Below are 26,462 nucleotides of genomic sequence, written 5' to 3' on the forward strand. Positions count from 1 at the left end.
ACTATAAAACGATTCATTTGTTTTCACAAAATCTCAACCTTTGTTGCACAAAATGACACAAAACAGTGTAAAGTGACAGTGGTTGCATCCCAGTTTAATGGCAGATTCACTTTTGCAGGTGGATCACCAACATTTACATCATAACGTACATAAATGTCCCAAAAAAAAAAAAAAGAAAGAAAAAAAGAAAAACAGTTATTTTCCTTTTCAGCCAAAGAAAAAGTTGAATGTTGAGTGTGTAACAGTCCAAAGGTCCTCTTGGCATGTTTTAGTCCCATTTACAAAGACATCTGTAGTCATTGCAAAGAAAAGAAAATGTAATTACAACAATAATACTTAGATTTAAGTAAATACAAAGCTGGTAATAAATAGTAAAAGGAGCAAAGTGTGAACTGGCTTTTTTTGAGTTTCACATACAGACAAGTCAATGCAGGGATCTCCAAAATAATTTTAAGGACAACACAAAAAAATTATATCTAGAAGGAAAAAAAAAAAAAAAAAATCAGAAAATAAGAGGTTATAGTATTTTTTCCCTGCATGCTTGTATTTCTAAAAGGCGAATGCAGTTCAGTGCCGTTTATCCTTGGTCCCAATGTAAGTGCATGAAACCTGAACCTGAAGGCATGTAAGAGTTTGCTCCTCTGACCTGCTGTAAGCCTCTATCCCTGCAGTTATGTATTTATGGGGTTGGATTTAAGAGGGGCAACATGCACTCAATCACTTTATACAAACCATATATGCACCTTTTATCAAAACAGTACAGCAAATACAAAATTTATTGCATTTTATCGACAGCAGACAAAGAAGATGCACATTCTTTGCTAAAACTGTTGGAAATGTACTTGGAGAGCTAGTAAGAGGGCTGTGTTTTAAATGCAGTCTAAGATGTAGAAGGCTTGAGCGTTTTTCTTTTTTATCCTGTCAAAAAGTGGAAAACGACTCAAAGAATTAAATAAATCTGATTTTCAAAGACGTGTTGTCCTATGGAGCCTTTTCCCCAACATCAAAACAAAAACCATGGCATAACTGAAATGCATTTTCTCTCAGTGGCACTGAGCGTTGTCCCAAACACTGTTTTATAAACCAAAAACACTGGCTCTGAAGGTAGGTGGACTCACTTTTCAGTCAAACCATCCATAAATACTTTTCCCAAGTTTTTCAGATATTAGAGAGCTCTGATCATCAGCTCTATTAAAGGTGATGACAAAATTGTGTTTATTCACAGGCTGTCTGTGTGTGGTCGCTGCTGTTATCTCTGTTGCTCTCCAGACTGGGGGCTGTCCGCGCTGCTGTAAGGGGACAGAGAGGAAGCTACTGGCCCTGAAGCTTTTGCATCATCCCCTTCCTCCTTCTCAACCTCCATTTCCACCTCACCTTCTCCTCCCACATCTCCTCCTTCTGTTCTGAACACCTCCACTGATCCTCTCCCGTCCTCGCTTGACTCCTCAGACGGGGAGAGAGCCTCTTCCCCTCCTCTGCCCTCGATTGTGCAGACGCCTCCCTCACTGGGACTGGAGCTCTCCCTGTCATCCTCCCCAGCGGTAGGCTCTCTGGCCTGGCTGTGGTGCTTAACGTTGTAGCGCTGGTTCTGGAAGAACTTGATGATTGTGTGTTTGGGCAGGTCTAGCTGGGCTGACAGGGTGTGGATCGCTTCCTGGTCCGGGTAAAGTCCCACATCGCCAATGAAGCTCTGAAGGATTCCCAGGGCCTCCAGAGAAATCCTTGTCCGTGACCGGGCCTTCTTTGTTCCTCCACCTCCGAGGCCAGGGCTCACCCCGCGCTGAGGCCCATCATCTGAGCTTTGCAGCGCTGGCGGGGGGATGGGCTGGGGTTCATCATGAATTGGGGATGGAGCCATTAGCGGTGGCAGGGGCTGCCTGTGGAGGGTCTGTTTAGAAAATAAAAAAGGTTGAGTCACAGCATTAAGAAGATTTGTGTCGCCTAATCTGCAATAGGCGAGAATAAAATAGAAAAAAAAAAAAAACAAGACAATGGATCCGTCTCACCTTATTTAACAGAAATGTTTGCCTTTTCTTGATTTTCCATATCAGTTCATTTAAAACTATGCCAAAAATATACATTTAAAAAGCCGATTCAAGGGCAGCTCACCTCGGTCTGAGGCAGCTTAACACAAAGTTGACACTGTATGAAGTTAATAAGTGGCCCTTGAGTCATGATTTCTTTAATTTACTGTTAAATGTTATCACTTAAACTTTTTAAAACTTCCTCGGTGTCCTGATTTTTGTTGTTTTTTGTTTTGCTTTGTGTCACTGAAGATGTTAGATGTGAAAGACAGGAGAAACATATTTCAGCACTTAAAACACTTTCATCATTCCCTTTAGACATGTTTCTTATATGTAAAGCTACAAATATACTGCCTTTTGATGATTTGTGTAGGGGGCATATTTGCTTTGCCATCCATGCTGAAAAAGGTTGCACATATTTGTCCATAAATAACTAAATCTCTTAAACTCTCAAGCTTTGAAACATCAAAATCTATTACACACTACGGTTTGCTCTGTCGCAGTCTATTTGAAGATTACTCATTCTGTGTTCTCACACTCCTCATCGCCACGGGAGTAAGCGAACTGTTCGGCTCATATTTCAGCTCGTGCCCCTCTGCAGACTCAAAGAAAATGTACTACAAGCGGAAGTGCGATCAACCGGCTTCCATCACCCGCCAACATGCACGCTAAACTCCCAAATTCATCACACAAACAAGCACGCTACTAGAGCTTATTAACAGGGTGGGGAGGCCTGCACACCCAAACACAGGAATCCAACACCATAAATCTGTGGTCCATCAAAATTAAAGGACCTAAATAAAGATAATGGCAATTCCTTTTTCTCTGCTTCAATAATTACAGGCTATGTTCTGAATAATATTGAGGTTAGGGCTAGACTGGAGAGCATTTTGGTTTTTGGGAGAGGGTGGGATGGAGGAGTGTTTAGCAGGAAATGTGTGGGCTGGTCATTTACCACTTCTATTTTCAATGACTTATGGGACACAAACATGACAAAGAGGAGGGCTGCTAAGAGGAGCAGGTGGTGGGATCAGACAGACGGAGGAGACAGAGGAAACTTTTTGACACAGCACAGCAAACGCTCATGCTGCTTTTCCCATTTTCTCACTCGTAAAAACACTTTGATTTGTGTCTTTTCTTACACATGGCTGCGCTGTGGTTGCGAGTGGCTGACTATTTTTAAATATCAGATTTTCACGCGTTTCTTTTGCTCCTCGGATTTTTAACCACATTTACCACTTCAGTGAAACACAAAACAAACTTTCCGATTCATCCTAGCGGTGCCAAACTCCGACCACTGACTGCATGTTTGTTACCTGCGGCTCTGAGATGTGCAGGACGGTGTGCAGCCTGTCGCTGTGCTGCTGTCTCGACTCTTCTTCATACACCTGATCTCGGTCGACTTGTGACAACGCCAGGAACCTCCTGATGGTACACAGGTTCTCCCACAATGTGCGGTTCTCAGGGCTTGGGCTCTCTTTCCATCTTAGCAGCTCACATAGCCAACCCTGAAGGAAGAAGAGAGGTTAGCTGTGTCTTTACTATCAAACAAATTAATGCAGCGCCCACTTGTTTGCAGGTGTAACTCAAAAGGAAAGCATTAAAACTACTCTAGCCTCGTGTACTGAGCATTTTCCAGACTGAGATCTGGAGGGTTTACCAAGGAATACTGGTGGTGGTGGACACCTGATTAAAGGGTGTTTACAGCAATTACAATGAAAGAAAAATAATTACTAACATGCTTCAGCAATTTGCAAAATCAATGGTGAAATAAATAAAGAATCTTTTAAATGTAACCACCTACACAAAAATGCTAAAAAGTAAGTGAACTACTTGAATTACAATGCAAATAAAACCCCAAACAAACTTTATATAGAGGAGCTTAGTTAAAGCTAGTTTACAACTTTCCAAAACTGAAGGCAGGTAGGTTTAATGATTTCCCTGTGAAGAAAATGCTCTGTTATGGCATGTAGGTGACTAATATGACATTTTAGGGCTACACACCAGGTGACTGTAACATTCGTTCTCATTTAGGAAGCAAAATGATTTCAGTCGCAAAGTGTCTGTACTTATATCCACCATACCTGAACCAAAGCTTAACGTATACATATCTATAAACCACTGTAGACACATATACACTGAATATATACTGCCAAGTCCTTATGTATATACAGTAAGCATCTATCCATCCCTTCTTTATCCCATAATTTATCGCAGCATGTTTGCGCTTTTTCATCATTGTACATATAAATATAAACGTACTATACAAGCTGCTTTTTCCCTATTGTTTGTTCTGTCACATACACTGAGACCCTGCATGTGCACATACTTGGTGAATAAAGCCGAGTCACTTTTTCTTCAATTTTACACATTTATTTATATTAATTTATACATGTGCGAACACGAGTGAATCAAAGTTTGTCCCAAAGAGTCGAAGGAAAAACCAGAAGGAAAGTCTGATATGAGTGGGGCCTGCAAATGAGTGCGCGCATGTGTGTGTGTGAAGATTGCATTATCTCTGCTAGGCTGACCCAGGATCTGCCACCAGCTGTTGTTTATACACAGCCTTCAGCCTGGAAATTAATGGTAATAATGTGATCATCCCTCCATCATCTTGTCTGTCTTCTCCTCCATCTTGCATCCTTCTGTTCGTCCTGTGTTCTCATCCTTTAGCATTTCAGATTTAGTTTTTAAGCATCTCTCAGCGAGTCTCACACACCCAAACACACCAACTCGGTATTCATAATAAATGTAGTCTGTTGTCAGAAGATATTTAAACTGGTTTTAAAACCATAGCGTCCTCCCTCTCCCTCCCTCCTTCCCCGTCTCCCCCTTCAGAAGCAGACTATGCTTTGATCTCGCCCTCGATCGCCCGCATTGTTTATCTGAGGATGGAGTCATGATGGTATGCCACAAGTGGGTAATCAGATACCGCACACGCCCTCGCACAAACACACAGTCACACACGTCTACACTACACCCTCATCAGCTCCTTCAAACATTATCAACTCAGAAATTTTTACTCATGTTGAGACATTTTTATCTCAGGTTTGCACGTGTAACCCTCTATGTACATGCAAGTTTAGGCAGCCCACGTACAGCCCACACCCGTTCAGGCTAAGTTCACAGCAGCGGGCTGTGATTACAGGTTCAGATTTGAGTATAATTCGGTTGTGAAAATCAAAGACTCAAAACAACAAAAACAAGGACTGACCTGACTTTTATTAGCAGCCACCTTAGCGAACAGAGCCTGGGAGACCTTCGCCCTCTTCATCTCCTGCTGGATCTCCTCATAGATCCCTGATGTGATGTTTACCAGCGAGTCCAGCTTTATCTGCAGCTCCGGGCCGGGCATGCTGCATTTTGTCTACACAAGACCAAGAAACACAATCTGATGTCAATGAAAAATAAAGATATGTTGTAGTGAGTGACATAAGCTAGACTATAAGAGTGTAAGATTTTTCAAGTTTTAGTTGAAAAGAAATCTGCTAGCGCTTTATTTCATGTGCAGAGCTCGTATTTAAATGTGTGCATGTACCTGTGCGTGTCTGTGTGTGTTGGCACTGGAGATGTGGTTGGTGGAGTGGTTGTGGTTAGTGTTGGTACTCCTCTCCCTCTCCTCCAGGTAGATCCGGTCTCGCTCGCTCTCAGGCAGGTTAAGGAAGTTTTGCATGGCTTTCAGGTTGACCAGCAGAGACTGAGAGGCAGAGCGAGGATCCTCCTCCTTACGGAGGATTTCTGACAGCAAGCCCTGCAGACGCACACATTTAAATAGTCATTCTTAGATTCTATGGAATGAAGTCTTTTATTATCGTCTCCACATTTGCCTTAATTCCACGTTTACCTGTGTGCGGTTAAAGGCCACACGGGCAAACACGGCCTGGGAAACGCTGGCCCTCTTCAGCTCATTCCTGACCTGCTGGTAAATGTCGGAGGAGACTTCGGCCCCGGAGTTGAGGCTGGGCTCAGAAACAGCCCCGGAGATCTTGCAGCTCCGTGAGATAGGAGGATGGTTGAGGAACTGCTGGTTGACTCCCTGTGGGTGCTGGTGGGCAAGCAGGCGGCTAACAGCCAGCTGCTGGTTGATGAGGTGGGCCATCGCGAGCTGTTGACGTACAAGTTGAGGGGGGAGTTGGGGAGGCAGGAGCCCGCTGTGGCCCAGGAGAGGTGGAGCCTGTGGACGAAGTGGAGGACTGGGGAGATTCTGTCCACTAGGGTGAGGCAGGCCGTGAGGCTGGGTTGAGGTCTGAGTGTCCCCGAGGCCACTCTTAAGGGAATGAACTCCGGACCCACCCAAATGGGTGGGAGAGGGCAAGAGAGAGGGAGGACGATGGCTGAGGATGCTCAGGTCCAAATCCCGCTCCACTACGTCAACACACATATACAATATTGTGTTAATATATCTGGATTGAACATCCTGGTGTGGGGTTAAAGGTTAATATTTCTTAGACTGCTGGTATTCAGTTTGAAGTTTCAGACAAATCTCACACAGAAAACATGCAAAAACTCTGAGACGCTTCTTATTAGCGAGCATCATATGCAAAGTAAGTGTCAGAAGTATTTAATTTTCATTCCACTAAAAACACATTAGACGATGGGCGTACCTTTTATATCCGACTTCTCCTGTGACGACCACATCTTTTCAATGTATTCACCTACAAAGAAAATGAAAGCGAGAGGACCAAGACTGTTAGCAGTTTCTTCTGCATACATGATTACCCACGTAGTTCAATGATGCTTTACTTATAAAAATGATCTACACTGCATCCAGTCCATTAACGGTTACTTCATGTTTCTCATCCCACTCTGACATCAGACAGTGTGAGCAAAAGTTAAATGGCTCAGGTTTTATCCAAGCCTCAGTAGTGACAGTAGAGGAGCTTGTGAGAGATCCTACAGGGATCCTTCCAGGAGTTCTTACAGCAGCGGTTCTCAAATTAGGTCATGGCACCCCCAGAGGTCCAGGACCCGGAGTCAAGAATACCACAAAACTTTGCTCCAAGTCACAAAACTGCACTGTATCATTTCAAAGTATGAAAATCTCAACTATAATTCTAGTCTTCGGGGGACGATCTGATCACAACCTCGGCTGAAGTATGGTCTTATTTTCACTTACTGTCTCCATATTCACCAGATAAGATTATCAAATAAGTGAAGAATGTTTCCTCTGAACTCTTTTCTTTCTCTTCCCCTGGATTTTAACAGCCTCTCCACGTAAGTCTGCTTCTTGTTAGGCTTCCACTCCGGTTTGGCTGTGTGTCGCATTTTTGGTTATTAAGGGAATAAAAAGTTGCAGCAAGGTTTGGCAGGCCATCAGATTTTTACCTTGTGTGTGTGTGTAATAAGTATTATTCCTGTGTTTTGTTGGTGTGTGTTGGTGTGTGTGTGAGTTGGGGGGGGGGGGGGGGGGGGGGGGCGGGGGAGGGGAGGTTACTGCTGTTTTCCATTAGGAGTTAAGAGCATTTAGTTTTGTCATGTGTATTAAGGGTGACATTAATGTGAACCATGTGTGACAGTTCCTTCCTACTGAGAGCTGTCACTGACAGACGTCTCATGCAGCAGATTAGACACACAGAGGCTGGCACACGTGCTCAGACACATACAGGGGGTGGACAGAAGAATGGAAAAGCTTCATTAGAAAGGATCACAAAACGAAGGCATTAAGGCAGGTGAGTCATATTAACTTGAGATGTAACTAGCAATAAGTGTCAGTTCCTTCTTTTTTTAAAAAAGTGTCTGACAGTTTTTACCTTTATGAGTTTTCAAAGCAGCAGAAAGCAAATAAAGTATAAACAGCCGAACAGCTGGTGGCTGAGGTTCAGGAGAGTTGTTCAAAAAACTGTAAAAGTTTTTAACAAGGCAGGAGGGGGACACTTAACCGGGAGGTTACCAAAAGCCACACACCTAGACTCAAAATATAATCACTACATTGCAGCAACACCTGGCAGTGAGGACCAGAACTGTACATACACACAAGGATCCGGCACTCAAAAAACCCATGTGTGGCCACATTTCTGCTCACTGCTGCGTAAAAAATATCATTTTAGTCACCAGCTTTCCTTTAAAAAAAAACCAAACAAAAAGATTGCAAGATGACCTCATTATCGTGTTCGTCATTTTTACTTGTTGTGGCAGGAAAAGCATGTGTGGAATCAACCCGGGAAAACAAACATCAGCTATTCTGATTTAACCTCTGGGGGAAACACCTTCATACTCACACCTAAAACCTGCTCTAATGTTAATGGTCAACAAAACTCTCCTGTTATTTGGGTTTCTATTAAATTCTATCGTATTTTATTAAATATATAGACTGTTACAATAACCAAAGCTCATATTAAAGATGGCTACATTTTCAAATAACGCAACCAATAAATGCAGAGATAGTTCCTATAAGGTACAGGTGTAGTTTCCACTTTTGAAACTATCCTTATTTATATTTTTATTAAAGATAATTAAGGATACTTTCAACTCTGAGAGTCGAGGAACGAAAACAGAATTAACCGTTAAAGTTTAAATGACATGAAACTATGTCTGTTTCAGTCCGTTAACAACATCATTAGTTACATTTCTTTGAGACAAAAGTGTTCACTGTGGAAAATTACCACCCAGAGATTTTCACATCGTACAAAGTGGTTCCCTGACAAACTGTTATAATATTGATCCTATAGCCAAAGACACACGTAATGAGCTTCTTTACCACGGAGCAGGAAAAACACTAAGGTGACCTTTTTAAAAATCACACCAGCCTTTATCTTGTCTTAAACGTTGCTCCACTTTAAAACAACAGCGTTAGTAAAACCAGGGGAATCATTTGGTAAATCATAAAGCCAATTTACAACCGTAATGTCATTATTCATTTTTAAAAAGAATAATTAGGGACAAATTCATTCCTGCTTCAAACTGTAGCATTTCAGCCAGGGCCTTAGAAAGCATTCAGTTGTCATAATCTAAGTGAGGGCACACAAGCTGCAGCTAATTAACTACATTGTGGTCCCATTAGACTTTGCATGCTGTTGTCTCTGACAGCCAACAAATATATGCAACACTGTTCCATAATCAGAAAAATACTGACGAGTCTCCCACTGAGCACCTTCACTTTAGCACTTTAGGGCAGGAATATCTGTGCCCAGCTTGAGGCTAGTTTGCAGATATAGCTTGCTTAACAATGAAAGAAAGAAAAAAAGGAAACTGACTGCCTTAATTACACTCAGTTACCTGATAATGTGAGTAAGGCTTCAGAGTTACCTTTGATGCGTTTGTATCTCTTGTACCAGCGCCCAAACTCCTGGCACTTGGAGGTGGAGACGTTGGCATAGTAGGAACTGTTGACGATTGCTGAGATCATACTCTGACACAGAGACAATTTGACAAAATACATTAGTCATTCATGGGGTTAGCCAAAATTTTTGAACCATTAAGCAACAGCTTTGTCTTTCAGACTGATTAAAAATCTCAAGTCTCCGCAAATGACCAACAACTGGCCACTTATACCGAGCAAGAGATGCAAAAACGCCAGCAAAAGCTCAACATGGGAAACGCTGAGGATTAAAAGTCACATGAGTCAAGCTGCAAATGCACACCACCCACACACTTCCCCTAATCACTAATTACATCATGACTAAGTCTTATGTATAAATCACAAGTCGAAATGACACACTCTCGACTCTAATGACTGCAGGGTGTGTGTGAGCAGGATAATTGAGGTGTGCGTGTTTGCATCCTTTCCCATGGGATGGTACCAATATTTGTGTGTGTGTGTGTGTGTGTGTGTGTGCGCGTGTGTGTGTGTGTGTGTGTGTGTCTCAGATTACACATTGCACTAAGCGTGTGGTGAACTGATGATGAAACCATGTGCTTAGAGACAAATACATCTTGGCTATCAATAAGCGTGTGACAAAAAGGGCAAAAAAAAAAAAAAAAAGGCAAAAGGAGGAATTTAAACTTTGTTCTTGTGTTCAGTTCATCACAACACATCATAAAGAAAATCTGAATATCAAGCAACCTGCAGGAACATCTAAATATGTCCTGCATGTGCTGATTATAGCTCACATTTGTGGCTTATGGGTGCTAAAACCTGAAGTATAAAGCATTTATTATCTGGGACTTAGCAAACTAATTCTTTTGAATGTTCTGTTTACACCATCTAATGTGAGTAATATGCAGTGACTGAATGGATTACCTAAAAATCATAAAAACATTCAGCTTATTCAGAGAAAGAGCGACTCGAGTCTGATTTGGACCCATGACGCAGTGAAACTGCTGCTGAGCTTGAACTCTGCCTGGACAGAGTTATGAAGCAGTTACCTGGGAGAGAGGACACTCCTTTGCCAGAGCGCTCTGGTTGGTCTCTCTAAGCAGCTCTTTGAGGGCGTTTCTCACGGTGGCGTGGGTCCACTGGTCTGATGGCAGCTCCTCCAGCCGGGCAAAGCTACATGGAAATGACAAAACTTTTCTGTTCACTCTTTCAAGAGCAGTGCTGATTACAGAAAGAAACAAACAGGAATCTGATGTAATCCAAGCATTTAGAAGACAAGACTAGTTTTGACCCTTGTTTTCTGCAGTCACTGGTTGTAAGAGGCTTTCCTCTTGTATTTTGCCCATTCCAAAGTAATCTCTTGTATAAATTATACCTGCTGCACATATATGATGAATAACGTAATGCATTAAAATGTATATAGTGCATTCTAATGCTTAGAATATGATTCTATTCAAGTGTATTTATTCTGTAACTCTTAAAAGTCGCCACTATAATGAGTGGATAAGTAAAACTGTACTTTTGGGCTCCCAGTGAAACCGGAGCTGCTGGCCTGTGTGCACAGTGTATACATATGGTCATCTCCATATGTCCACCAAGCACACGCAGCAGATACACACACTGCAGTTCTGTTACTGCAAAGTGCCCCAAAACTCTGCAAAATGAAATTAGATGAACAAAATCAAGTCAGCTGGTGTGCCTGGTACTTATTTTGGATAGCTCAGTAGGTAGAGTGGTGGCCCCATGATCGGAAGGTCGGGGGTTCGATTCCCCTGAACAGCTACCCTGAGGTACCCCTGAGCAAGGTACCGTCCCTACACACTGCTCCCCGGGCGCCCAATCGCTGCCCACTGCTTCACTGAGTGAATGGGTTAAATGCAGAGAGCGATTTTCCCCACGGGGACCAATAAAGTACACTTTCTTCTTCTTTCTTCTTTTGAGGGGATGCTTCACCATGGATGCAAAAAAAAAAAAAAAAAAAAAGCTGGATTCCTATTTACAATCTGCAATACACAATGCTGACCTGTGCAGTAGGATCCGCAGTGTGACCATGTGGTAAACATCCAGCAGCATGTCCGCTACCGTGGCCTCCGGAGCATCTGTTAGGTAGTGGATGGGCATCGGCTTCCACCGGCCCACTTTAATGATCCCTGATGACACACACACAGACCAATCACTGTTTAAAAGTTACCATGTTAAACTGTTTTGTTCCCGTCAATATATTAAAAACAGCTCAATCTGTTTGTGCTTTTTGACCTGTTGGTTAAACTCGTGGTGAATCTTTGAGCATCATGATGATTTGAACATTCCCCTGGCCTTCATACGGCCGTGACTGGAAGTGCAAATCTAAACAGACCTAATCACATTAGGATCTTCTAAATCAAACACAGACCCTGTCTAGTCTTAGCCTGCCAGCCTCAGTTGTGTGTGTGTGTGTGTGTGTGTTGCATGAGGATGCTGGTGATAGGGGCAAAGAACAAAGTGTGTTCTCTTTGGCCTCCACAGTTGATTAATGAGAGGAGAAATGTAAAATCAGCTCAACATTAGGTCTGGAGCTGAGAATGGGCGCGCTGTTTTGATGTTCATGCTCCAAATAAACACTGTGAGGTCATTGCTCTCTTGTCTAACAGAATATCTTCTGATAACTGGCAGTTTTTACGTTTCCTAGATCTGCCACGTCTTTAAAACTATTGATACCTTCACATGTGGTCAACTACTCACTGAGATGCTACTTTAACCTTTTAAAACTCTCACTTGAAGTGAATAAAGCTTAAATTACTGCTGACAGGCAGATGTTTGGGCTTTATCCTTGTACCAATCTGCAGTCTTCCCTAGTTCCCAAACAATACCTCATATCAGTGTATCTGTCTACATGTCAGGCGCAGAGTAAGATTTTGCACTACATATTTTGGAAGAGGGCTCGACTTCCTCCACACAGACCCAAAAACAAATCTTTTTTTTGTTGTTAGAGCAAAAGGATGTTTATCAGAGATTTAGCTTAAATATTAAACACAATTTCCTGTCATCTTTTCATATGACTCTGCAAGCTCTAAAAGATGAGTACTGGATTCTTGATGGACGTCACGTCATACACTATTGAACATACCTGCATGCACACCAGTGCATTTCTCCCTGCATTTTTTCCGCACAGACACACATCACAGTACTGTATCCAACAAAATCACAACTTTATAGGTGGGATAAGATTACGAATACAGACATTTTTTGACAATGCAACAACAAGATAACACAAAAATGGTAACTAACTGAAGATGACTAACAGACTGATGACCAAAAAGCAGCACACATGTAATACAACAAAAGGCCGTTTTAGTCATTTTCATCTAATTATCAAGCAAGGAAAAGTTTTATGGAGAAAAAAAATAGACACCTAAAGGAGCTACGTGTTCCACAAGGAGCAATTTGGGAGATTCAGAGGTACCGTAAAATTTTATTTTAAGCATTTTAAAAATAAGTGGGTACCGACATAATCTATGTTAAGTAAATAAAGTTTGGGTTGTTTAAAGGGATCCACTAGTGGTTTAAACACCTTAAAAATAGTCATTTTTCAGTTTGTAATATCAGTGAATGTTTCCAAAAACTTGACCTTAAGTTAAATTTAGTTGGACTATTTCTCAGCAGTGCACCTAAGCCCACGTTACAACCCGAGCCTTAACCATATATTCCAAATAAGAAATAGCTGCTTTTTAATTAGCCATAATGTGCAAGTTAATTAAAGAAAAAAAAAGCCCTGTGCCATTCAGTGAAGAGTTTAAAAATACTCATCCAGTCAAAGTTATGCAAGATGCAATTCAATCGCAGAAGAGACTCTGTATAATTTTGGTCGTGACCACACTCGGGGGAAAAATGCATGACTCCAGCCAAAAATTATTTATTTGAAAAGAAAAGGCTTATTTCTCAGAACAAAACCTAGCTATTTGGGACAGGCGAGGGGGGTCGTAGGGCGTCGGCCACATGGTTAGAGTACCCTGTGTTTATGGGACACACCAGGAATTTCAAACTGCCCAGCTCTGTGAGAGTGAGTGCGTCTCTCTCTGTGTGTGAATGCAGTTGAACTGGATGCTGCTTGCTCTCCTGTTTTGATCTCTGAATTCTGGTGCTCGTCTGGGGTTTTCAGACATAGATTTATTGTTCAGTTTAACCGCCACGCAGCCAGGTGGGTGTAGTGAATCACTGAAAATACTTTCTTGGTAAATACCGCTCCTGTGACTGTCCCTGAGTTTTGCGACATCAGTACTCACTGTACCGATGTGGAAAACCCCCACTCAGTAATATTTCATTCAGCTGCTGCTGGATTAATTACTCAAATAACTAACAGGGCGGTAATAATGAGTAAGGCATGAGCCTTCCCATCAGCGTGTAATAACAGAGAAGTTTACAAACGCATGTTTCTCACATCTGAAGAGGCTTCAAGTTATTCAACATCCGATCATGTTTTTTTAATTTGTATTTAAAAGATCTGGCATGACTACAGTTTGGCTTTGTTTTCACTGCTCTGCTGTCCGGGTGGCATTTAAGGGGAAGTTAAAGCCCTGAAGATGCTCACAGTAGATCCCCTCGTGTCTTGGATGTTCTTAGAGGAGCAGTAAGTCTTTCAGATTTAGAGGCGTCAGTTTTATGTGGATAAACTTTACTGATTTTAAATTGTAAGTCAGGGCTGCAGTTTGCCTGCTATTCGTTGTCATGTCATCTGTGAGATTTCTTAAATATATATAGTGGCAAATTGCAAAAAACTGTCACCTAAAGGTGTTTTATATCGTAAGGTAATGACCCTACAATAATAGAAAACAATAATAGCAAACCCCAACAACCTATGAGCAAGTACTTGGAGACAGTGAGAAGGAAGAAGCCTCCAGCAGAACCAGGCTGAGGGAGCAGCAGCCATGTGCAGTGATTGGTTGTGGGTGAGAGGAGACAGACAGAACAAAATAACTATGGATTAAATTTAGCTCCCTAAACTGACAGGTTTAGGGAAAGCAGGTTAAAGCAAGTTTAGGGAGAAATGTCTAAAGACATTTAGAAAGGCATTTTATAAACCCAGGTATGACCTTAACCCTCTCAGGCTCAAATTAAACTTTTTGTTGCTAATGCACAACCAAGTCCTGCAGTGGTACTTCTGAGTAAAAAAAACTCATAAAGTATGTATGTGGGGTAATCAGGTTGTTAGTTTTTAACTGTTGCAAATCTGCAACGCCTGCCTTGAGAGGGTTAAATTTGAACACCTGTCTGCACCTCTGGATCACTTCTAGTGCAACTGCAACTTTTAGATTATTCCCGGGAAATGTCCCAGTCAGCTTGACTTTGAGGCTACGTCCACACGTACACGGGTATTTTTGAAAACGGAGATTTTCCGTTTTCGTTTTAAAAAATAATCCCGTCCACACGTAAACGCAGAAATGAAGGAAAACGCTGCTAGGAACATGCCAAAGCAACAGGTGGCGATATATTCCTGACCGTGTAGAAATGTTGGCCAATCAGAAGTCTAGAAGCCTCGGTGGGAAATCGTAAACAAAGATGGGGCATAGAAGTAGAACCGAGTCGTATGTGTGGAGGGACAGTAACTGTGTGTATATGTAAGCATTTAAACACTGCAGAGAGTAAAATTAACAGTAACAGTATTGTAGAAATTCATTTCACCGAAACAATAACGTGGCGCACAGTGTGACGTCAAAAAAGGCGCACACCTTTGATGCTGCATTTTCTCCGTTTTTCTCGTCCACACGTAAATGCAAAAACTGAGTTTTCGAAAATATCCACCTTTTGCAGGCGTTTTTAGAAATCTCCGTTTTCAGTGACCGTAAACGCCGTTTACGTGTGGACAAAAGGTGCAAACGTATAGAAAAATCTGCGTTTTCAAAAATACCTGGGTACGTGTGGACGTTGCCTGAGATTGTGAATCAAGTTTTCTACTCCAACATCTTGAGGGATCCGAGGGTGAACATTTGGTACAAACCACCTGAACTGTGACACACGAGACTGTTTGCAGTACCCACCATATAATTTTTGGCTACACCAACATTATCTGTGCACACCACCTGTCCTGCTTTACAGATTTGGCTCTCAGTGACTTCATCCTTAATCCAACAAATGAAAATCTAGTTGACGACTCACTGTTTCGAGGAGCCCCCGTACTCCTTGCAGACCAAGAAGCGGTCAGTATGGGACTTCCAGAGAAGACTAAAAATACTAGCAGTGTCAGGAGATGTGCCCAAATAGACAGGGCAATGAGCCAAATTTAAAAATCAGTTATGTTTCATTTTCAAGGACAGAGTTAAGTTTAAATGTCCTTCATAGTGAGTAACATCTGAATCATCTGAAAACCACATGAATTTACCTTTTCAGACCTACCCACACTCACTGCTTACCTCGTGCCTGCACAGCTGAGTTATGCGAGTATCCAAGAGCAACCAGTGCCGTCTCTACCAGCTGTGTGAACAGGACATCTTTACGAACCAACACAAACTCGGCGTGGCGGTCACTACGCCCCTCACAGTTGCCTGCCATTCCCATGTCTGCATGCTCCACCACACAGTAGACCGGGATCATCAAACCTGGCGCAACAAGACAGAGAGGGAGAAAGTTATAGCGCTAATGTGTAGCTCACCCACTTCCCAGGTCCTCGCATTTAACGGGAAATCGCAGGTCAGGCCTCACTAGCGTTTCACAGTGTTTCCCTCTACCCCACCTGTTAATGTGTTTTTATCTGAGGAGGGGAGAAGATTTCCATGATATGCATGACAAACAGAATATTACAAGATTCAGCACTTTACAGGTGAAAGGTAGAAAATAAATCTTTTCAGGATTTCCCATCCCGGGCCTTTCTGTTGCTGTGGGTCTAGCAGTTAAGGTGTGGGAGAGTTTACCCTTTCAGCAATTGCTCAAATGCTTGAGCACTCCCCTCTCCCACCCTCCCTCTTATCAATTAGGAGATATTCTTACTTTGTTAAATGGTGACAGAGAAAATGTCTTTTTTGCTGTAACACGATGTATCATTATAGTCAAGAAAACAACCGTTACTCGTCTTATAAAAGGTCTACAATTATTTGTATAATACGTAGATAACAAAAATAATACATTTTCAAACATGTTAAGTCCTCCCTGTTGGGCTAAGGATATGTGGACATATTTAAGATTTAATGCTACATTACTGACTGGAAATTCATCCCAGGGAGTAAAACAAACTTAATGTTATAAATTACTTTCTCCAGGGATTCCTCCAGAAGTTGAAGCTCACAGCCACAGTTCAACAAATTTGTCTGCTCAGTATTTAGTGCGTCAGCGCTGCTGCACTATAGCAGCTCGGTGGTCTCATTGTGTTACACTGGGCAGCTGCCAGTGTCAGTATAAGTCAGTGCAAGATTGTACAACTGTATTTGTGTTTGAACCACATATTAAAAGCCACAAGGGTTAAGACTTGTTTCCAGAACCGCTATTAAACTGCTGCATGTAGCGCTCAGGAGCGATGCCACGACTCTAGCGGTGAAAACGATTCCTATGCATCAGTCTGAACTTGTTATCGGATAAGTGCTTAGAGATCCTCAAAGCACAGAACCACTCACACCCATCCAGTCCACTCGTCTGTCCCACAGGAGCTGCTAATTAACAAGTCATCAATCCTTCTCCCCCAGTGTGCGGAGCAGTGACAGATCAGCCGGAGCCAAACCGCAGCAGCATCAGGCACGCTATCAGCCAATAACCAGACCGCTGAGTGGAAGGGTGGAGGGAGGTAACACAGCAGTGTGTGTGTGTTTGGGTGTGCGTGTATGTTCCGCTACAGTGTTTGTGTGATGATGCATGATGATGTTTTCAACTGCATGAGAGAATAATGGGCATCTATGACTGAGTGTTTTCTGTACCTTCTGCTCTGTAACACTATCCATGAGCCGACGTTGCACAAACTCTATAAAGCTCTTTACAATGTGTTTCTTTTCCTGCCAGCGGGAGAAACTTGGGTTCAGTCTCTTTCTCAAAGCCATGCCCGCGATTGTGATGTGATTAGCAGACAACCTGCTTTGCCACCAGAGCCATGGCTGTGTCTTTTAGCCATTATACCCAATCATTACAGCATACGAATGAACTAGAAAGTAGTATGCAGTGATAATTTTACTACATATATCCTCTTTGAGTAAGGCTGGGACAGCCTCAGAACAAAGCAGTTTTTACACAGTATCAAGCCTGCTGGATGTTCATATGCTCAGTACACTGATGTGGAGCGGAAAACACGCCGTAGACAAGATATCGTAAAGATTTAGACTGACATACATTTTTAAACAACCTCCTGTCAAAGGCTTTCATGCCGAGCTCACCTTCAAAAATGGACTCATTCATTTGTCACCTGTCCAGTTGCATGAAGTAAAAAATAAATAAAAATAATTAAACATGTATGATCACTAACCAAGCAGCAATACCAAATATTCTGATTTGAGGTTAATAAAATTGATGTAAATACATTTATAATAATGAAATGAATAAAACTGGAAGTGAGCACTTAAGAGATTCTTTATCTTCCCTTTACACTGCTGAATTTAATTTAAGGATAAAAGTCATTTTAAATGAGGCAGTTGTGGCAGGACTGCTGGGTGTCTTTGTCTGACCGTTTAGACCAAGTTGGCTCAAGTGTAGCATTTTACTGTGTGTTTATGGCATAGAGAGAATTTGGGGAGACTGATAGAACTTCCTTAGAGAATGCAATACAGAGTTGGAGCCACTAAATGTTTATTAACTCCTTTCACTGTCTGTTGACAGCTTTAAACACTAAAATGACTTTTATTATAACAAACATGTACACCTTTATCGAGCCATCCTGTTAACAACGCACCTCCAAGTGGTCTCAGCGGTGTGCAGTTCTGTCGGGTTCGTGGGTTTGTTGGGCTGCCATTGACCTCCATACGGCTCAGCTTGCACTGAAGACCACCGCTGGAAGTGGGACTTTCCCCTTTCTCCCCCATCTCCTCTGGGCTGGCGCTGTCCTGACGGCTGGGGCTCTCCGCTTCCCCCCCTGCGTTTCCACGCTGCTCCATCCTCTTGCAAACTCCAGGAGGAACACACAGCATAGCCTGTGAAGCTGGAAACACACAAGAGCTTTGCTTTAGCACAATTGAATCTACAGCGATTAATAACTACAACATGAATTAGTCAGTAACAGCTCTACAGCAGTGAGGCCGAAATTAACAACCTAGAGATAAGAGACACATGGGTGGATTATGAAATACAACAAGTCTTTGTATGAACTCACCAGTCTGGAGTTAGGTTAAAAAAAAAAAATACAACAGAAGCTACTTTTGGCTGAACCCTTATTCACCAGCAGTCCCCACAGCAGGTAGTGCCACATGTTTGACTTTACTACACATCCTTCCTGACACAATCCCACAGGTATTTGTGCATCCTCCCAGGATCTAACCAGGGAGCTTTCATTTAGTAGGTGAATGCATAAACTACACCATGAGGAGGAAGAACCTCATCAAAAAACTGCAAATCACAGATCCTTGAAACAACGAGTCAGTAACAGTGATGTTACAGTAATTGTCCTCGACAGCTTCTCCTGAGAATTAGCCAAACTTTGCAGCCTTCAAAGAAAGTGGGCCAGCTTTCATTTTATTACACATTCAGGTGGTCCAGAGATCTACCATATGCAGAAATAGCTTGCACTGTCATCTTTTCCAGTGTTTTCTTCACGATGGAAAGAAAAACCCACAGCACTAAAATAAAAGAATCGTAAAAAACAAAAATAACACACGATATAGTTGATCTACAGCGTGCAGATCAACTATATCATCTTTCTTATTTTACCATTGTTGACAGTGTAGAGCCATTACAGACCGTTTCATCAACCACTCTGGCTTTGTTCCTTCCCTGCCCAGTCAATCCAGCTAACACATTTTTTTCTCTTATTTACACAGAAGTGAGGCAGGGACGACCACAACAGACTAAACACAGACCCGTTTATTATCCGCTGTTTAGGCTCACAGGAGTACACAACAGGTTATAATGAAAGACGTGAAGGTGCTTAAAGCACATATGAATACAGTGATAGTGCACACTGTATACTGTGGATGCAAATAAGCAGAACTGTACTTTATAAAAATAGTATGCTACGCAGTAGTAATTTTCAAATGCCTACATTTACTCTCTTAACTTCAAATCGCTCGAGCCTCTTCTAAGCAACAACAAGAGCTTAAACTGCACACTGCTGCAGAACACATCACTATATGCTAATGAGGTCATCTTTTGCAATACTATGCGAATGTGCTTGACTTTTATTCCCGTCTTTTCAGTCTGCGTCTAAAAAACATCAAAATATTAAATAAATATTAAAATAAAAAAGTCTGTTTTGCTTTCATTAATATGCTAAAATATGCAGCCGCTTTCTCCAATATACAGTCCGATTAGCTTATTTACCTGGAGTTCCTGTGGTGCGACTATGACGTTCCTGTCACTCTGCTACCGGAGAGGATAAAATTATAGCAAATAATATTCAAGATGAGATGCCCACTTTTGCTTCGAGCTAGACCCAGTATCAAATGTTATGCGCACGATTAAATAACACGGACAGCATGTGAGACAACATGACAGGGAAGGACACGATAGAGGAAACCAGGAGAGGACGGAGTACATCACAGCACACAGCATGAAATCACAAGACGTGACACTGTGCGACCTAAGGGGAGGTTACAATACTATATAGTGTTTTATAACTCTGAGTGACAAGATGAGGTGAAGTTAACACAACAAAGGAAGTAACTGCTGTCGCACTTTACACATTTTTGTACAGATTTAAAAGAATTTGCATGTTTACCTTTGAGGGTGAACTGTTACGTTTGAACCAGGTGACCCGTTTCTACTACTTTTGATAAGCAAGTTAGATGAGTTTAACAACCGCAAGACATCAATGGGCTATCAATATACTCATGTACAACTTAGACTAAACGACAATTAACACACTTCCTGGCAATCACTTCAATAGACGGCACTGCAACTGGTCACATGAGATCATATCATAAGAAAGAAAGAAAGCGAAGAAGGCCCAAAGCAACACGATGATGTGACTGAAAGCACTTAAACTGCAAATCCGTCCTCATGGGTTCCTAATCTTGCACAAAGCATTCAAACAATTATTGCTGAGGCTCATTAAAAAAAAAAAAAAGTGTGTACACTCTAGATTTATGGCACATGGTAACAAACAACTGATTGTTAACAAAGAAGAATGAGAAACATCCTGTTTACACATATTTCTGTATACTATAAAAAGGTTTATCTGCACTGTTGTGCTGTCAGAAACAACAGTCCTCTTATATTTACATTTGCTGAAGCTTCATGAGTAATAAGCTGAGAACCTGAATCCAACTTACGCCGTTAAATAGACTCGGCGCTGCTCAATTGTGCTCACAGCTTTGTATTTTTCCTCACGCTGTGTGGTTTTCAGTGGTATGGCCGTAAAGTCGGCAGTGACACGCGAGTCTGCGCCAAATGTGACACATTATTATAATAAAACTCACATGCAAAATTAATAGCTGCCATTAAAAGAGTTTGGCCAACACAAACGAGGAAAAAATAAATAAAAGAATCACAACGTATGGAGCACAATGAGGCCCCTCCACACTGGACCAGGAAACAGAAGAGAAAGTCCTGAATGTTTCAACGGTCCTGTAAACGGATTCCTCGTCTTTGCATTTGCTGAACTTCACTTGGGCAGGCGTCCTAGATCTATTAACATCAGCATCTCATTTCTATTGTCTGATGCCTTCTAAGGCTTCAAGTAGTACAACTATGTCTCTCTGTTCACATCATGTGAAATGACACATGCAAGTGTTCCTCGAGTGTTTCGACATCAAAAACGGCCAAACTTTCAGCTCTCACACGGGACAGTTTAAGCTTGGTTTTCTCCTGCCTTTTGATTTGATTCGATGTAAATAAAAAAGAAATACTCTGATTTTGTTTAATATACATCCTCTCACAGCATGTTAACACTCAGCTGTCTGGTTCAGCTCCATCAAAAGTTTATACGTGCTCGCATGTCTGCAAGCAGAAGCTGCAAACACTGAGCGCAATCAGTTATTCTGGTTCATGCTTGGAGTCTGCCTGTGTAGCTGGTATATTGTAATGTAGTTATTGTAGCGTAGTATCTGCACATTTGAGCTGAAGGTCACGCTGTCACACACACTCACAGACAGTATAACACTGCCGTCAATGTGACAACACTGGAATACATTTTACATACAGTTATTCACACACTCACTAAAACACACAACACTACAGGATCTAGTAGGAGCTTGCACAAATGACCCCAGTGCAAGACCAAGCAGAAGCACCCTCCTCACACCTGGTCCTGGAAAGGCTCAGCTATGCTTGAGACACTCAGTGTTGAACTCAGGTTCTCATCGTGAACCCTGTGGAGAAAACCCAGACCGTGCTCTTTGCACCCGTGCTCTTTAGTGAGAATAGTCAAATGTCAGTCTAATAAACACAAAATAAAACCCTCACGCCTTAACTTCTCCGAACCAATTCTTCACAATCTTTATTTTTCCAGTACATCCAGTGTTACTCTACATTAGACCTTTTTTTAATGAATTCTGATTGTATTCCATGTAAACTTAAAACAACAAAGTGCTCTCTCTCCCTCTCAATTTGAGTTTGGTCTGCTAATAAGCACATTTTTTTAATATTTGGGGTAATGGATTATAATCAGCCCCTTTCCCTCGTTCACATTTTCTCCACTAACCAGAGCAGCATTTAAGTCATTAATGAGGAGACATAAAATGTGGGAAGAAAAAAGTAAATGGCTTTGAGGTTTGAAAAAAAATGTAATGTGGACATGGAGGCATCACGGCGAAGCACACAGGATGTGAAAGGAATCAGTTTAGATTTAAACACAATTTTTAAGACTTTTTTGAATAATGTTTTGGTTTGCTATGCTTTTAAAACACTGCTATCTGATCAGCGCTGGCAGGAAGTAAAGAAATATTCTTTATATGCTGAAAACTATGCTCTCACTGTTTATTAACTTACCAAAAAAAGCATTTTTCAAACTAGTAACTTGATACGACGCCACCATTTGACCCTACGTCATCCTGCTCTGCTACATGTGCTGCCACACAGCGCTCACAGTACTGTGAATTGTGTGAACACATTCTGCTGTATATGAGAAACCAGAAGCTCATAGTGATAAACATCGGCCATTCTAGTCATCAAACACAGTTACTGCAATGAATTCAATTATAAAGTGTCAGAAAATAGAATAAAAAGATACCTAACATTTATTTTCCCTGCAGATTTATTTTCTCTTGATGAACCCTTTACTTCAGCTCGCATTGTGACCCATAGACCATAGTTTATGCATTCGGGTTATGACTGGACTAATTTTTTCCTTCTATATTTTACACGTGTCAGAGTGTAAAATCGAGCAGTTCATCCAAAGAAAGCAAACCCCTTAACCTACCATGTATCCATATTGGATATAAGACCCTTGGAAAAATTGGCTCCATTGAACGTGAGGCAAAAAAGGAGGGGGACAGTTCCTAAATTCTTCATCGAATGCATATGTAAAAACAACTCTGGCCTCATGCTGTAATACCTGTTTGATTTTAAATGCAATGTGCCGGGATACAGATGTGTGTGGGTGCACGCCATGTGGCGAGGCCCAGCAATTTATTCAGTAAAGAATTGCTGTCAGTTGTTTAAAGATTCCTGGCGCAGGCCCAAAAAGACTCTTATTTTGAAGGTAAACTTTGATTATGGCCTATAAGTTTATAAGAAAAGCTCCATTTTAAATTTTACACCACATCAGTGTGGCTGAGAGGCCTTTATTGACTTAATCGATCACTTCTCTACATAAAGAATACGGCATATTCCAGCCCCACTGTGACTACACATTCTTGAGCTCGCTGTATGATTATGCTGAACCACGTGAATATATTTTAAAGACAGGCACCAACTAGAGTCTCACATATTTCAGAGCTGTAACTGAAACAGCATTTTACTACTCTGATGTTTTAAATTCATATCAAAAACAGAGGGGGTAAGATGTAGTTAGCTTTTGTACACTGCTTTTTGGAGTAAAGTGTCTTTTACTCACTCATACACACATTAAAACTACTTCAAGCAACACAGTCGGTGGGAGTACAGCTCAGAGACCACACACTCTCAGCACGCACTCTTTACTAGCGCACATGGAGGCCAAATGTACAGTCACACTCAGTAGCCTTCGACCGACAAATCATGTAGAAACACACGGAAAACCTCCAGCAGACTCTAATTTAGGGAGTGTGCGTAAAAGCAGAGCTTAAAGGGCCTTTAACTGCTTTTTAATGAATTAAACTGTGAATTCTAAGAGTAGGGGTACTGGATTGAAACCTGATGGCCCAGGAGATTAAAACCAAGCTGAGTTGTATTTAGCTGAAATGATTGGGGTCTGGTGACACCTAAATGTTTGTGGCGAGGGTCTTAACGACCTCAAGATGCTTTCGGGATCTATATTCTAAATATGTAGACAGACAAGAGTTAAAATCTGCATTTCCAATAATCTCATCATGTAAACACACCGCTTCAATCAGAAGATGAACTCTTGACCAGAGTAGTGTAATAATGCTATAGATTCAACGTAATTCATTGCAAGCACATTTAATACCTATAGCATGTGAGCCGTACAGGACGACAACTTGTGATTGTCCCACCAAGATAAACTAAACTATGAGGATTATGCAACTATGGTTAATAGTTATTAGCAGCAAAACCACGTTAAAAAGAAAGTTTACATCTCACCAGGAGCCTCTAACATGGCTCAAACATATAGTTTCCAATCGCTGCTTGCTCACTTAGAGAATAAGGAACAGATCATACTAAGGGATGTTGTTCTTGGAGAAAAAAAAAGAGATGAGAAGCTTTTTTAGAAAACCACACAGTGAGTCTGTTCTGTAGAGGGGAAATGCTGGTCTGGAAGCTCTCAGTATTTGTATGTATCCCACTTAAATAAAAACCTCCTTTAAGTGGAAAATCATTTTCCCGTTAACACAAACTCCCTATTTAAAAACAACAACAACAAAAACAACAACAAAAAACTTTTACTTTGCCTTTCTTCCTGTACAGTGACATTTTCACACTGAGGGCATTTTAGCCAATTATTTTTTAAAGTCCACTATCTAACACTTATACTAGCGAATACATATTATTATTAAATACTTTATAACACATTTCGTTCCCCACACGCCTTATTATTGCCATACTTAATATGACATATTTGCCTCTAAAAGCCTCCTGTCAGCTACTGTAGCTTGTTTCAGCAGAACCCCTCCTCTCTTCTCTCAAAATCTCCTAAATAACAGCTATTTATGAATAATTATTAATAAATTTGCAGTATTTTAAATACTGGCTAACTCATCATTAATTCGGCATACATATCCACATTATTACTTACTCTACTGTCGTCTGAAGTTACAACTTACACCCAGAGGAACAGCAGCAGCTATTAGCAGCTCTGAAAAGAAGAAGAAAAAAGCAGGTTTTTCTCTGGCCCTGTTGTGGCAGGAGGGCAAACACAGCTGCAGCTAATAAAATTAGGCTAATAATGGCTCCGTTTGATTCAGGTGTGCTAAATGAACCACTACTGACAATATACGCCAGTGAACACCGACAGAAACGGCGCTATTGTTAACGCTCAGCGGCACAGTGAATCAAACGGTGCTGGAGTTATTAATTTTATTAGCTGCAGCTGTGTTTAACCAAAGGCGCCTACGTGAAAGAGGTCAGCTAAACAAAAGGATATTAAAATAATTGACGGCTTGCCAAAGTGAAGAGAGGAATATTCGGTTTTTAGAGAAAAAGCATGTTCATTTAAGTTTTTGTTTTTAAATTCAAGAGAGGGCATCTTTTGCCTGTTGGCAAAGGCCTCCGGCTAATACACGTGTTAATTAAGTGGGGCTTTAATTAAGCTAACCCTTTGCATTGACAGTGAGGGAGTGTTTGTGGTGTGGTTTATTAGTTTTTACCATTTTAAAATAATATGGAGGTCATAAAAGAAATATTTTATACCAAGAATAGGCCACTTTGTTTAAATGAATCAATGTTCATTTCTTTCCAGCTTTTCTTAGAAATCACTGACAGTCACCCATCATCTGTATTTAATAGTGGTGGGAAAATGCAAAGCTGCTTCAAACTTCAAAGCACAGAAAACTGAAGGAAGAATTATTAGAAGTTAGTGGTCCCAAAACTATTCAAAAAGGAAGGATGTGTCCAGCTTACAGAGGGATTGATAGAGGGTTTGGAGGTGAACTTCCTTCACACAAGTGTTTAGCAGTTATTATGGCACCATAAAAATAAACGAGTGTTATAAATAAACTGTTTAAAAAATAGTAAAACGCATCATAGACATGAATTTAATATGCAAAGCAAATGTGCCAAAGAGAAGGGGTGGTATTGATACATGATAAGAGAAACAACAATTTTCCAATGTGAGCCTAAAATACAGGATCAAAAACTAAAGCTGTTAAATAACTACATTAGGCTTAAAACTGTACTTTAAGTCTTCAGAATATTCCCCAAGTTAAAACCAATTAATATCTCCTTGTAACATGATTGTGAGGGATGTTAGTGTTTACTTTATTGTAATAACAATTGACAGTTTAAAGATAAACTACCATGACTTCTGTCAGCCTGGCACCTGCTTACTTACATATAAATATGTGAGTTTGGTGCTATATTGTCCTCAAGCATGAGTCAAAACTGCCATAAAACTTCAGTCTGTAAGCTCTTTGGGTTTAATATGTCATTAATAATTTGTAACAACTGCTTAACTTTTGGTAACATCTAAAAGCATCATTTCAACTTCTACCCATTTAAGCTTGCCAAAGTTTTATGTCTGCTTACTCGAATATGAATAACTCACTTTTCAAGAAGTCACTGTGTGCGCTTGGGAATAAACTCCATCCATTGGTGAAAACAAGTGAATCCAGCCTGAGAGAATAGGAATTTTCCACCGCTTTCCCTTCCTGGCGACAAATGGCACGACAGTGGACCGAGCAAGGAGATCTAAAGACAAGGAGTGATGAGGACAGACTGCTGCTGGCGGGCTGAGTAAAGAGCAGTAAAATGACACATGCAAAGAGAGTGAGAGAGAGGGGAGAGTGCAGGAGGCAGGGAGGGAAAGAAAGGGGAGGGAGGAAGGTCTGGGA

At 41.2% G+C, this 26,462-nt stretch overlaps 1 protein-coding gene across 3 annotated transcripts; it reads right to left on the reverse strand.

Annotated features, from left to right (window-relative positions):
- Window positions 1-68: 68 nt before the first annotated feature.
- LOC146547887 (DNA-binding protein SATB2-like) lies at window positions 69-26,328 on the reverse strand. 3 transcript variants are annotated; one of them, XM_085265391.1, is made up of 13 exons: window positions 26,177-26,328; window positions 24,710-24,769; window positions 18,119-18,364; window positions 15,666-15,851; window positions 11,303-11,429; window positions 10,329-10,452; window positions 9,270-9,372; window positions 6,629-6,679; window positions 5,869-6,389; window positions 5,563-5,775; window positions 5,239-5,391; window positions 3,341-3,532; window positions 69-1,888 (listed from the first exon to the last, which is right to left on the reverse strand). In XM_085265391.1, the coding sequence occupies exons 3-13, from the start codon at window positions 18,351-18,353 to the stop codon at window positions 1,250-1,252; spliced, it is 2,544 nt and encodes an 847-aa protein (XP_085121517.1). In that variant the 5' UTR covers window positions 18,354-18,364; window positions 24,710-24,769; window positions 26,177-26,328; the 3' UTR covers window positions 69-1,249. The 3 variants fall into 3 exon arrangements, with proteins under 3 accessions (XP_085121517.1, XP_085121518.1, XP_085121519.1); XM_085265392.1 differs by lacking the exon at window positions 24,710-24,769; XM_085265393.1 differs by lacking the exon at window positions 26,177-26,328 and having other exon boundaries at window positions 24,710-24,921.
- Window positions 26,329-26,462: the final 134 nt, after the last annotated feature.

The sequence above is a fragment of the Mchenga conophoros genome, linkage group LG23 (genome assembly GCF_057382185.1).
Source record: "Mchenga conophoros isolate Kocher_MC1m ecotype Shallow Benthic linkage group LG23, M_conophoros_male_GT1.1, whole genome shotgun sequence".
Lineage (NCBI taxonomy): Eukaryota > Metazoa > Chordata > Actinopteri > Cichliformes > Cichlidae > Mchenga > Mchenga conophoros.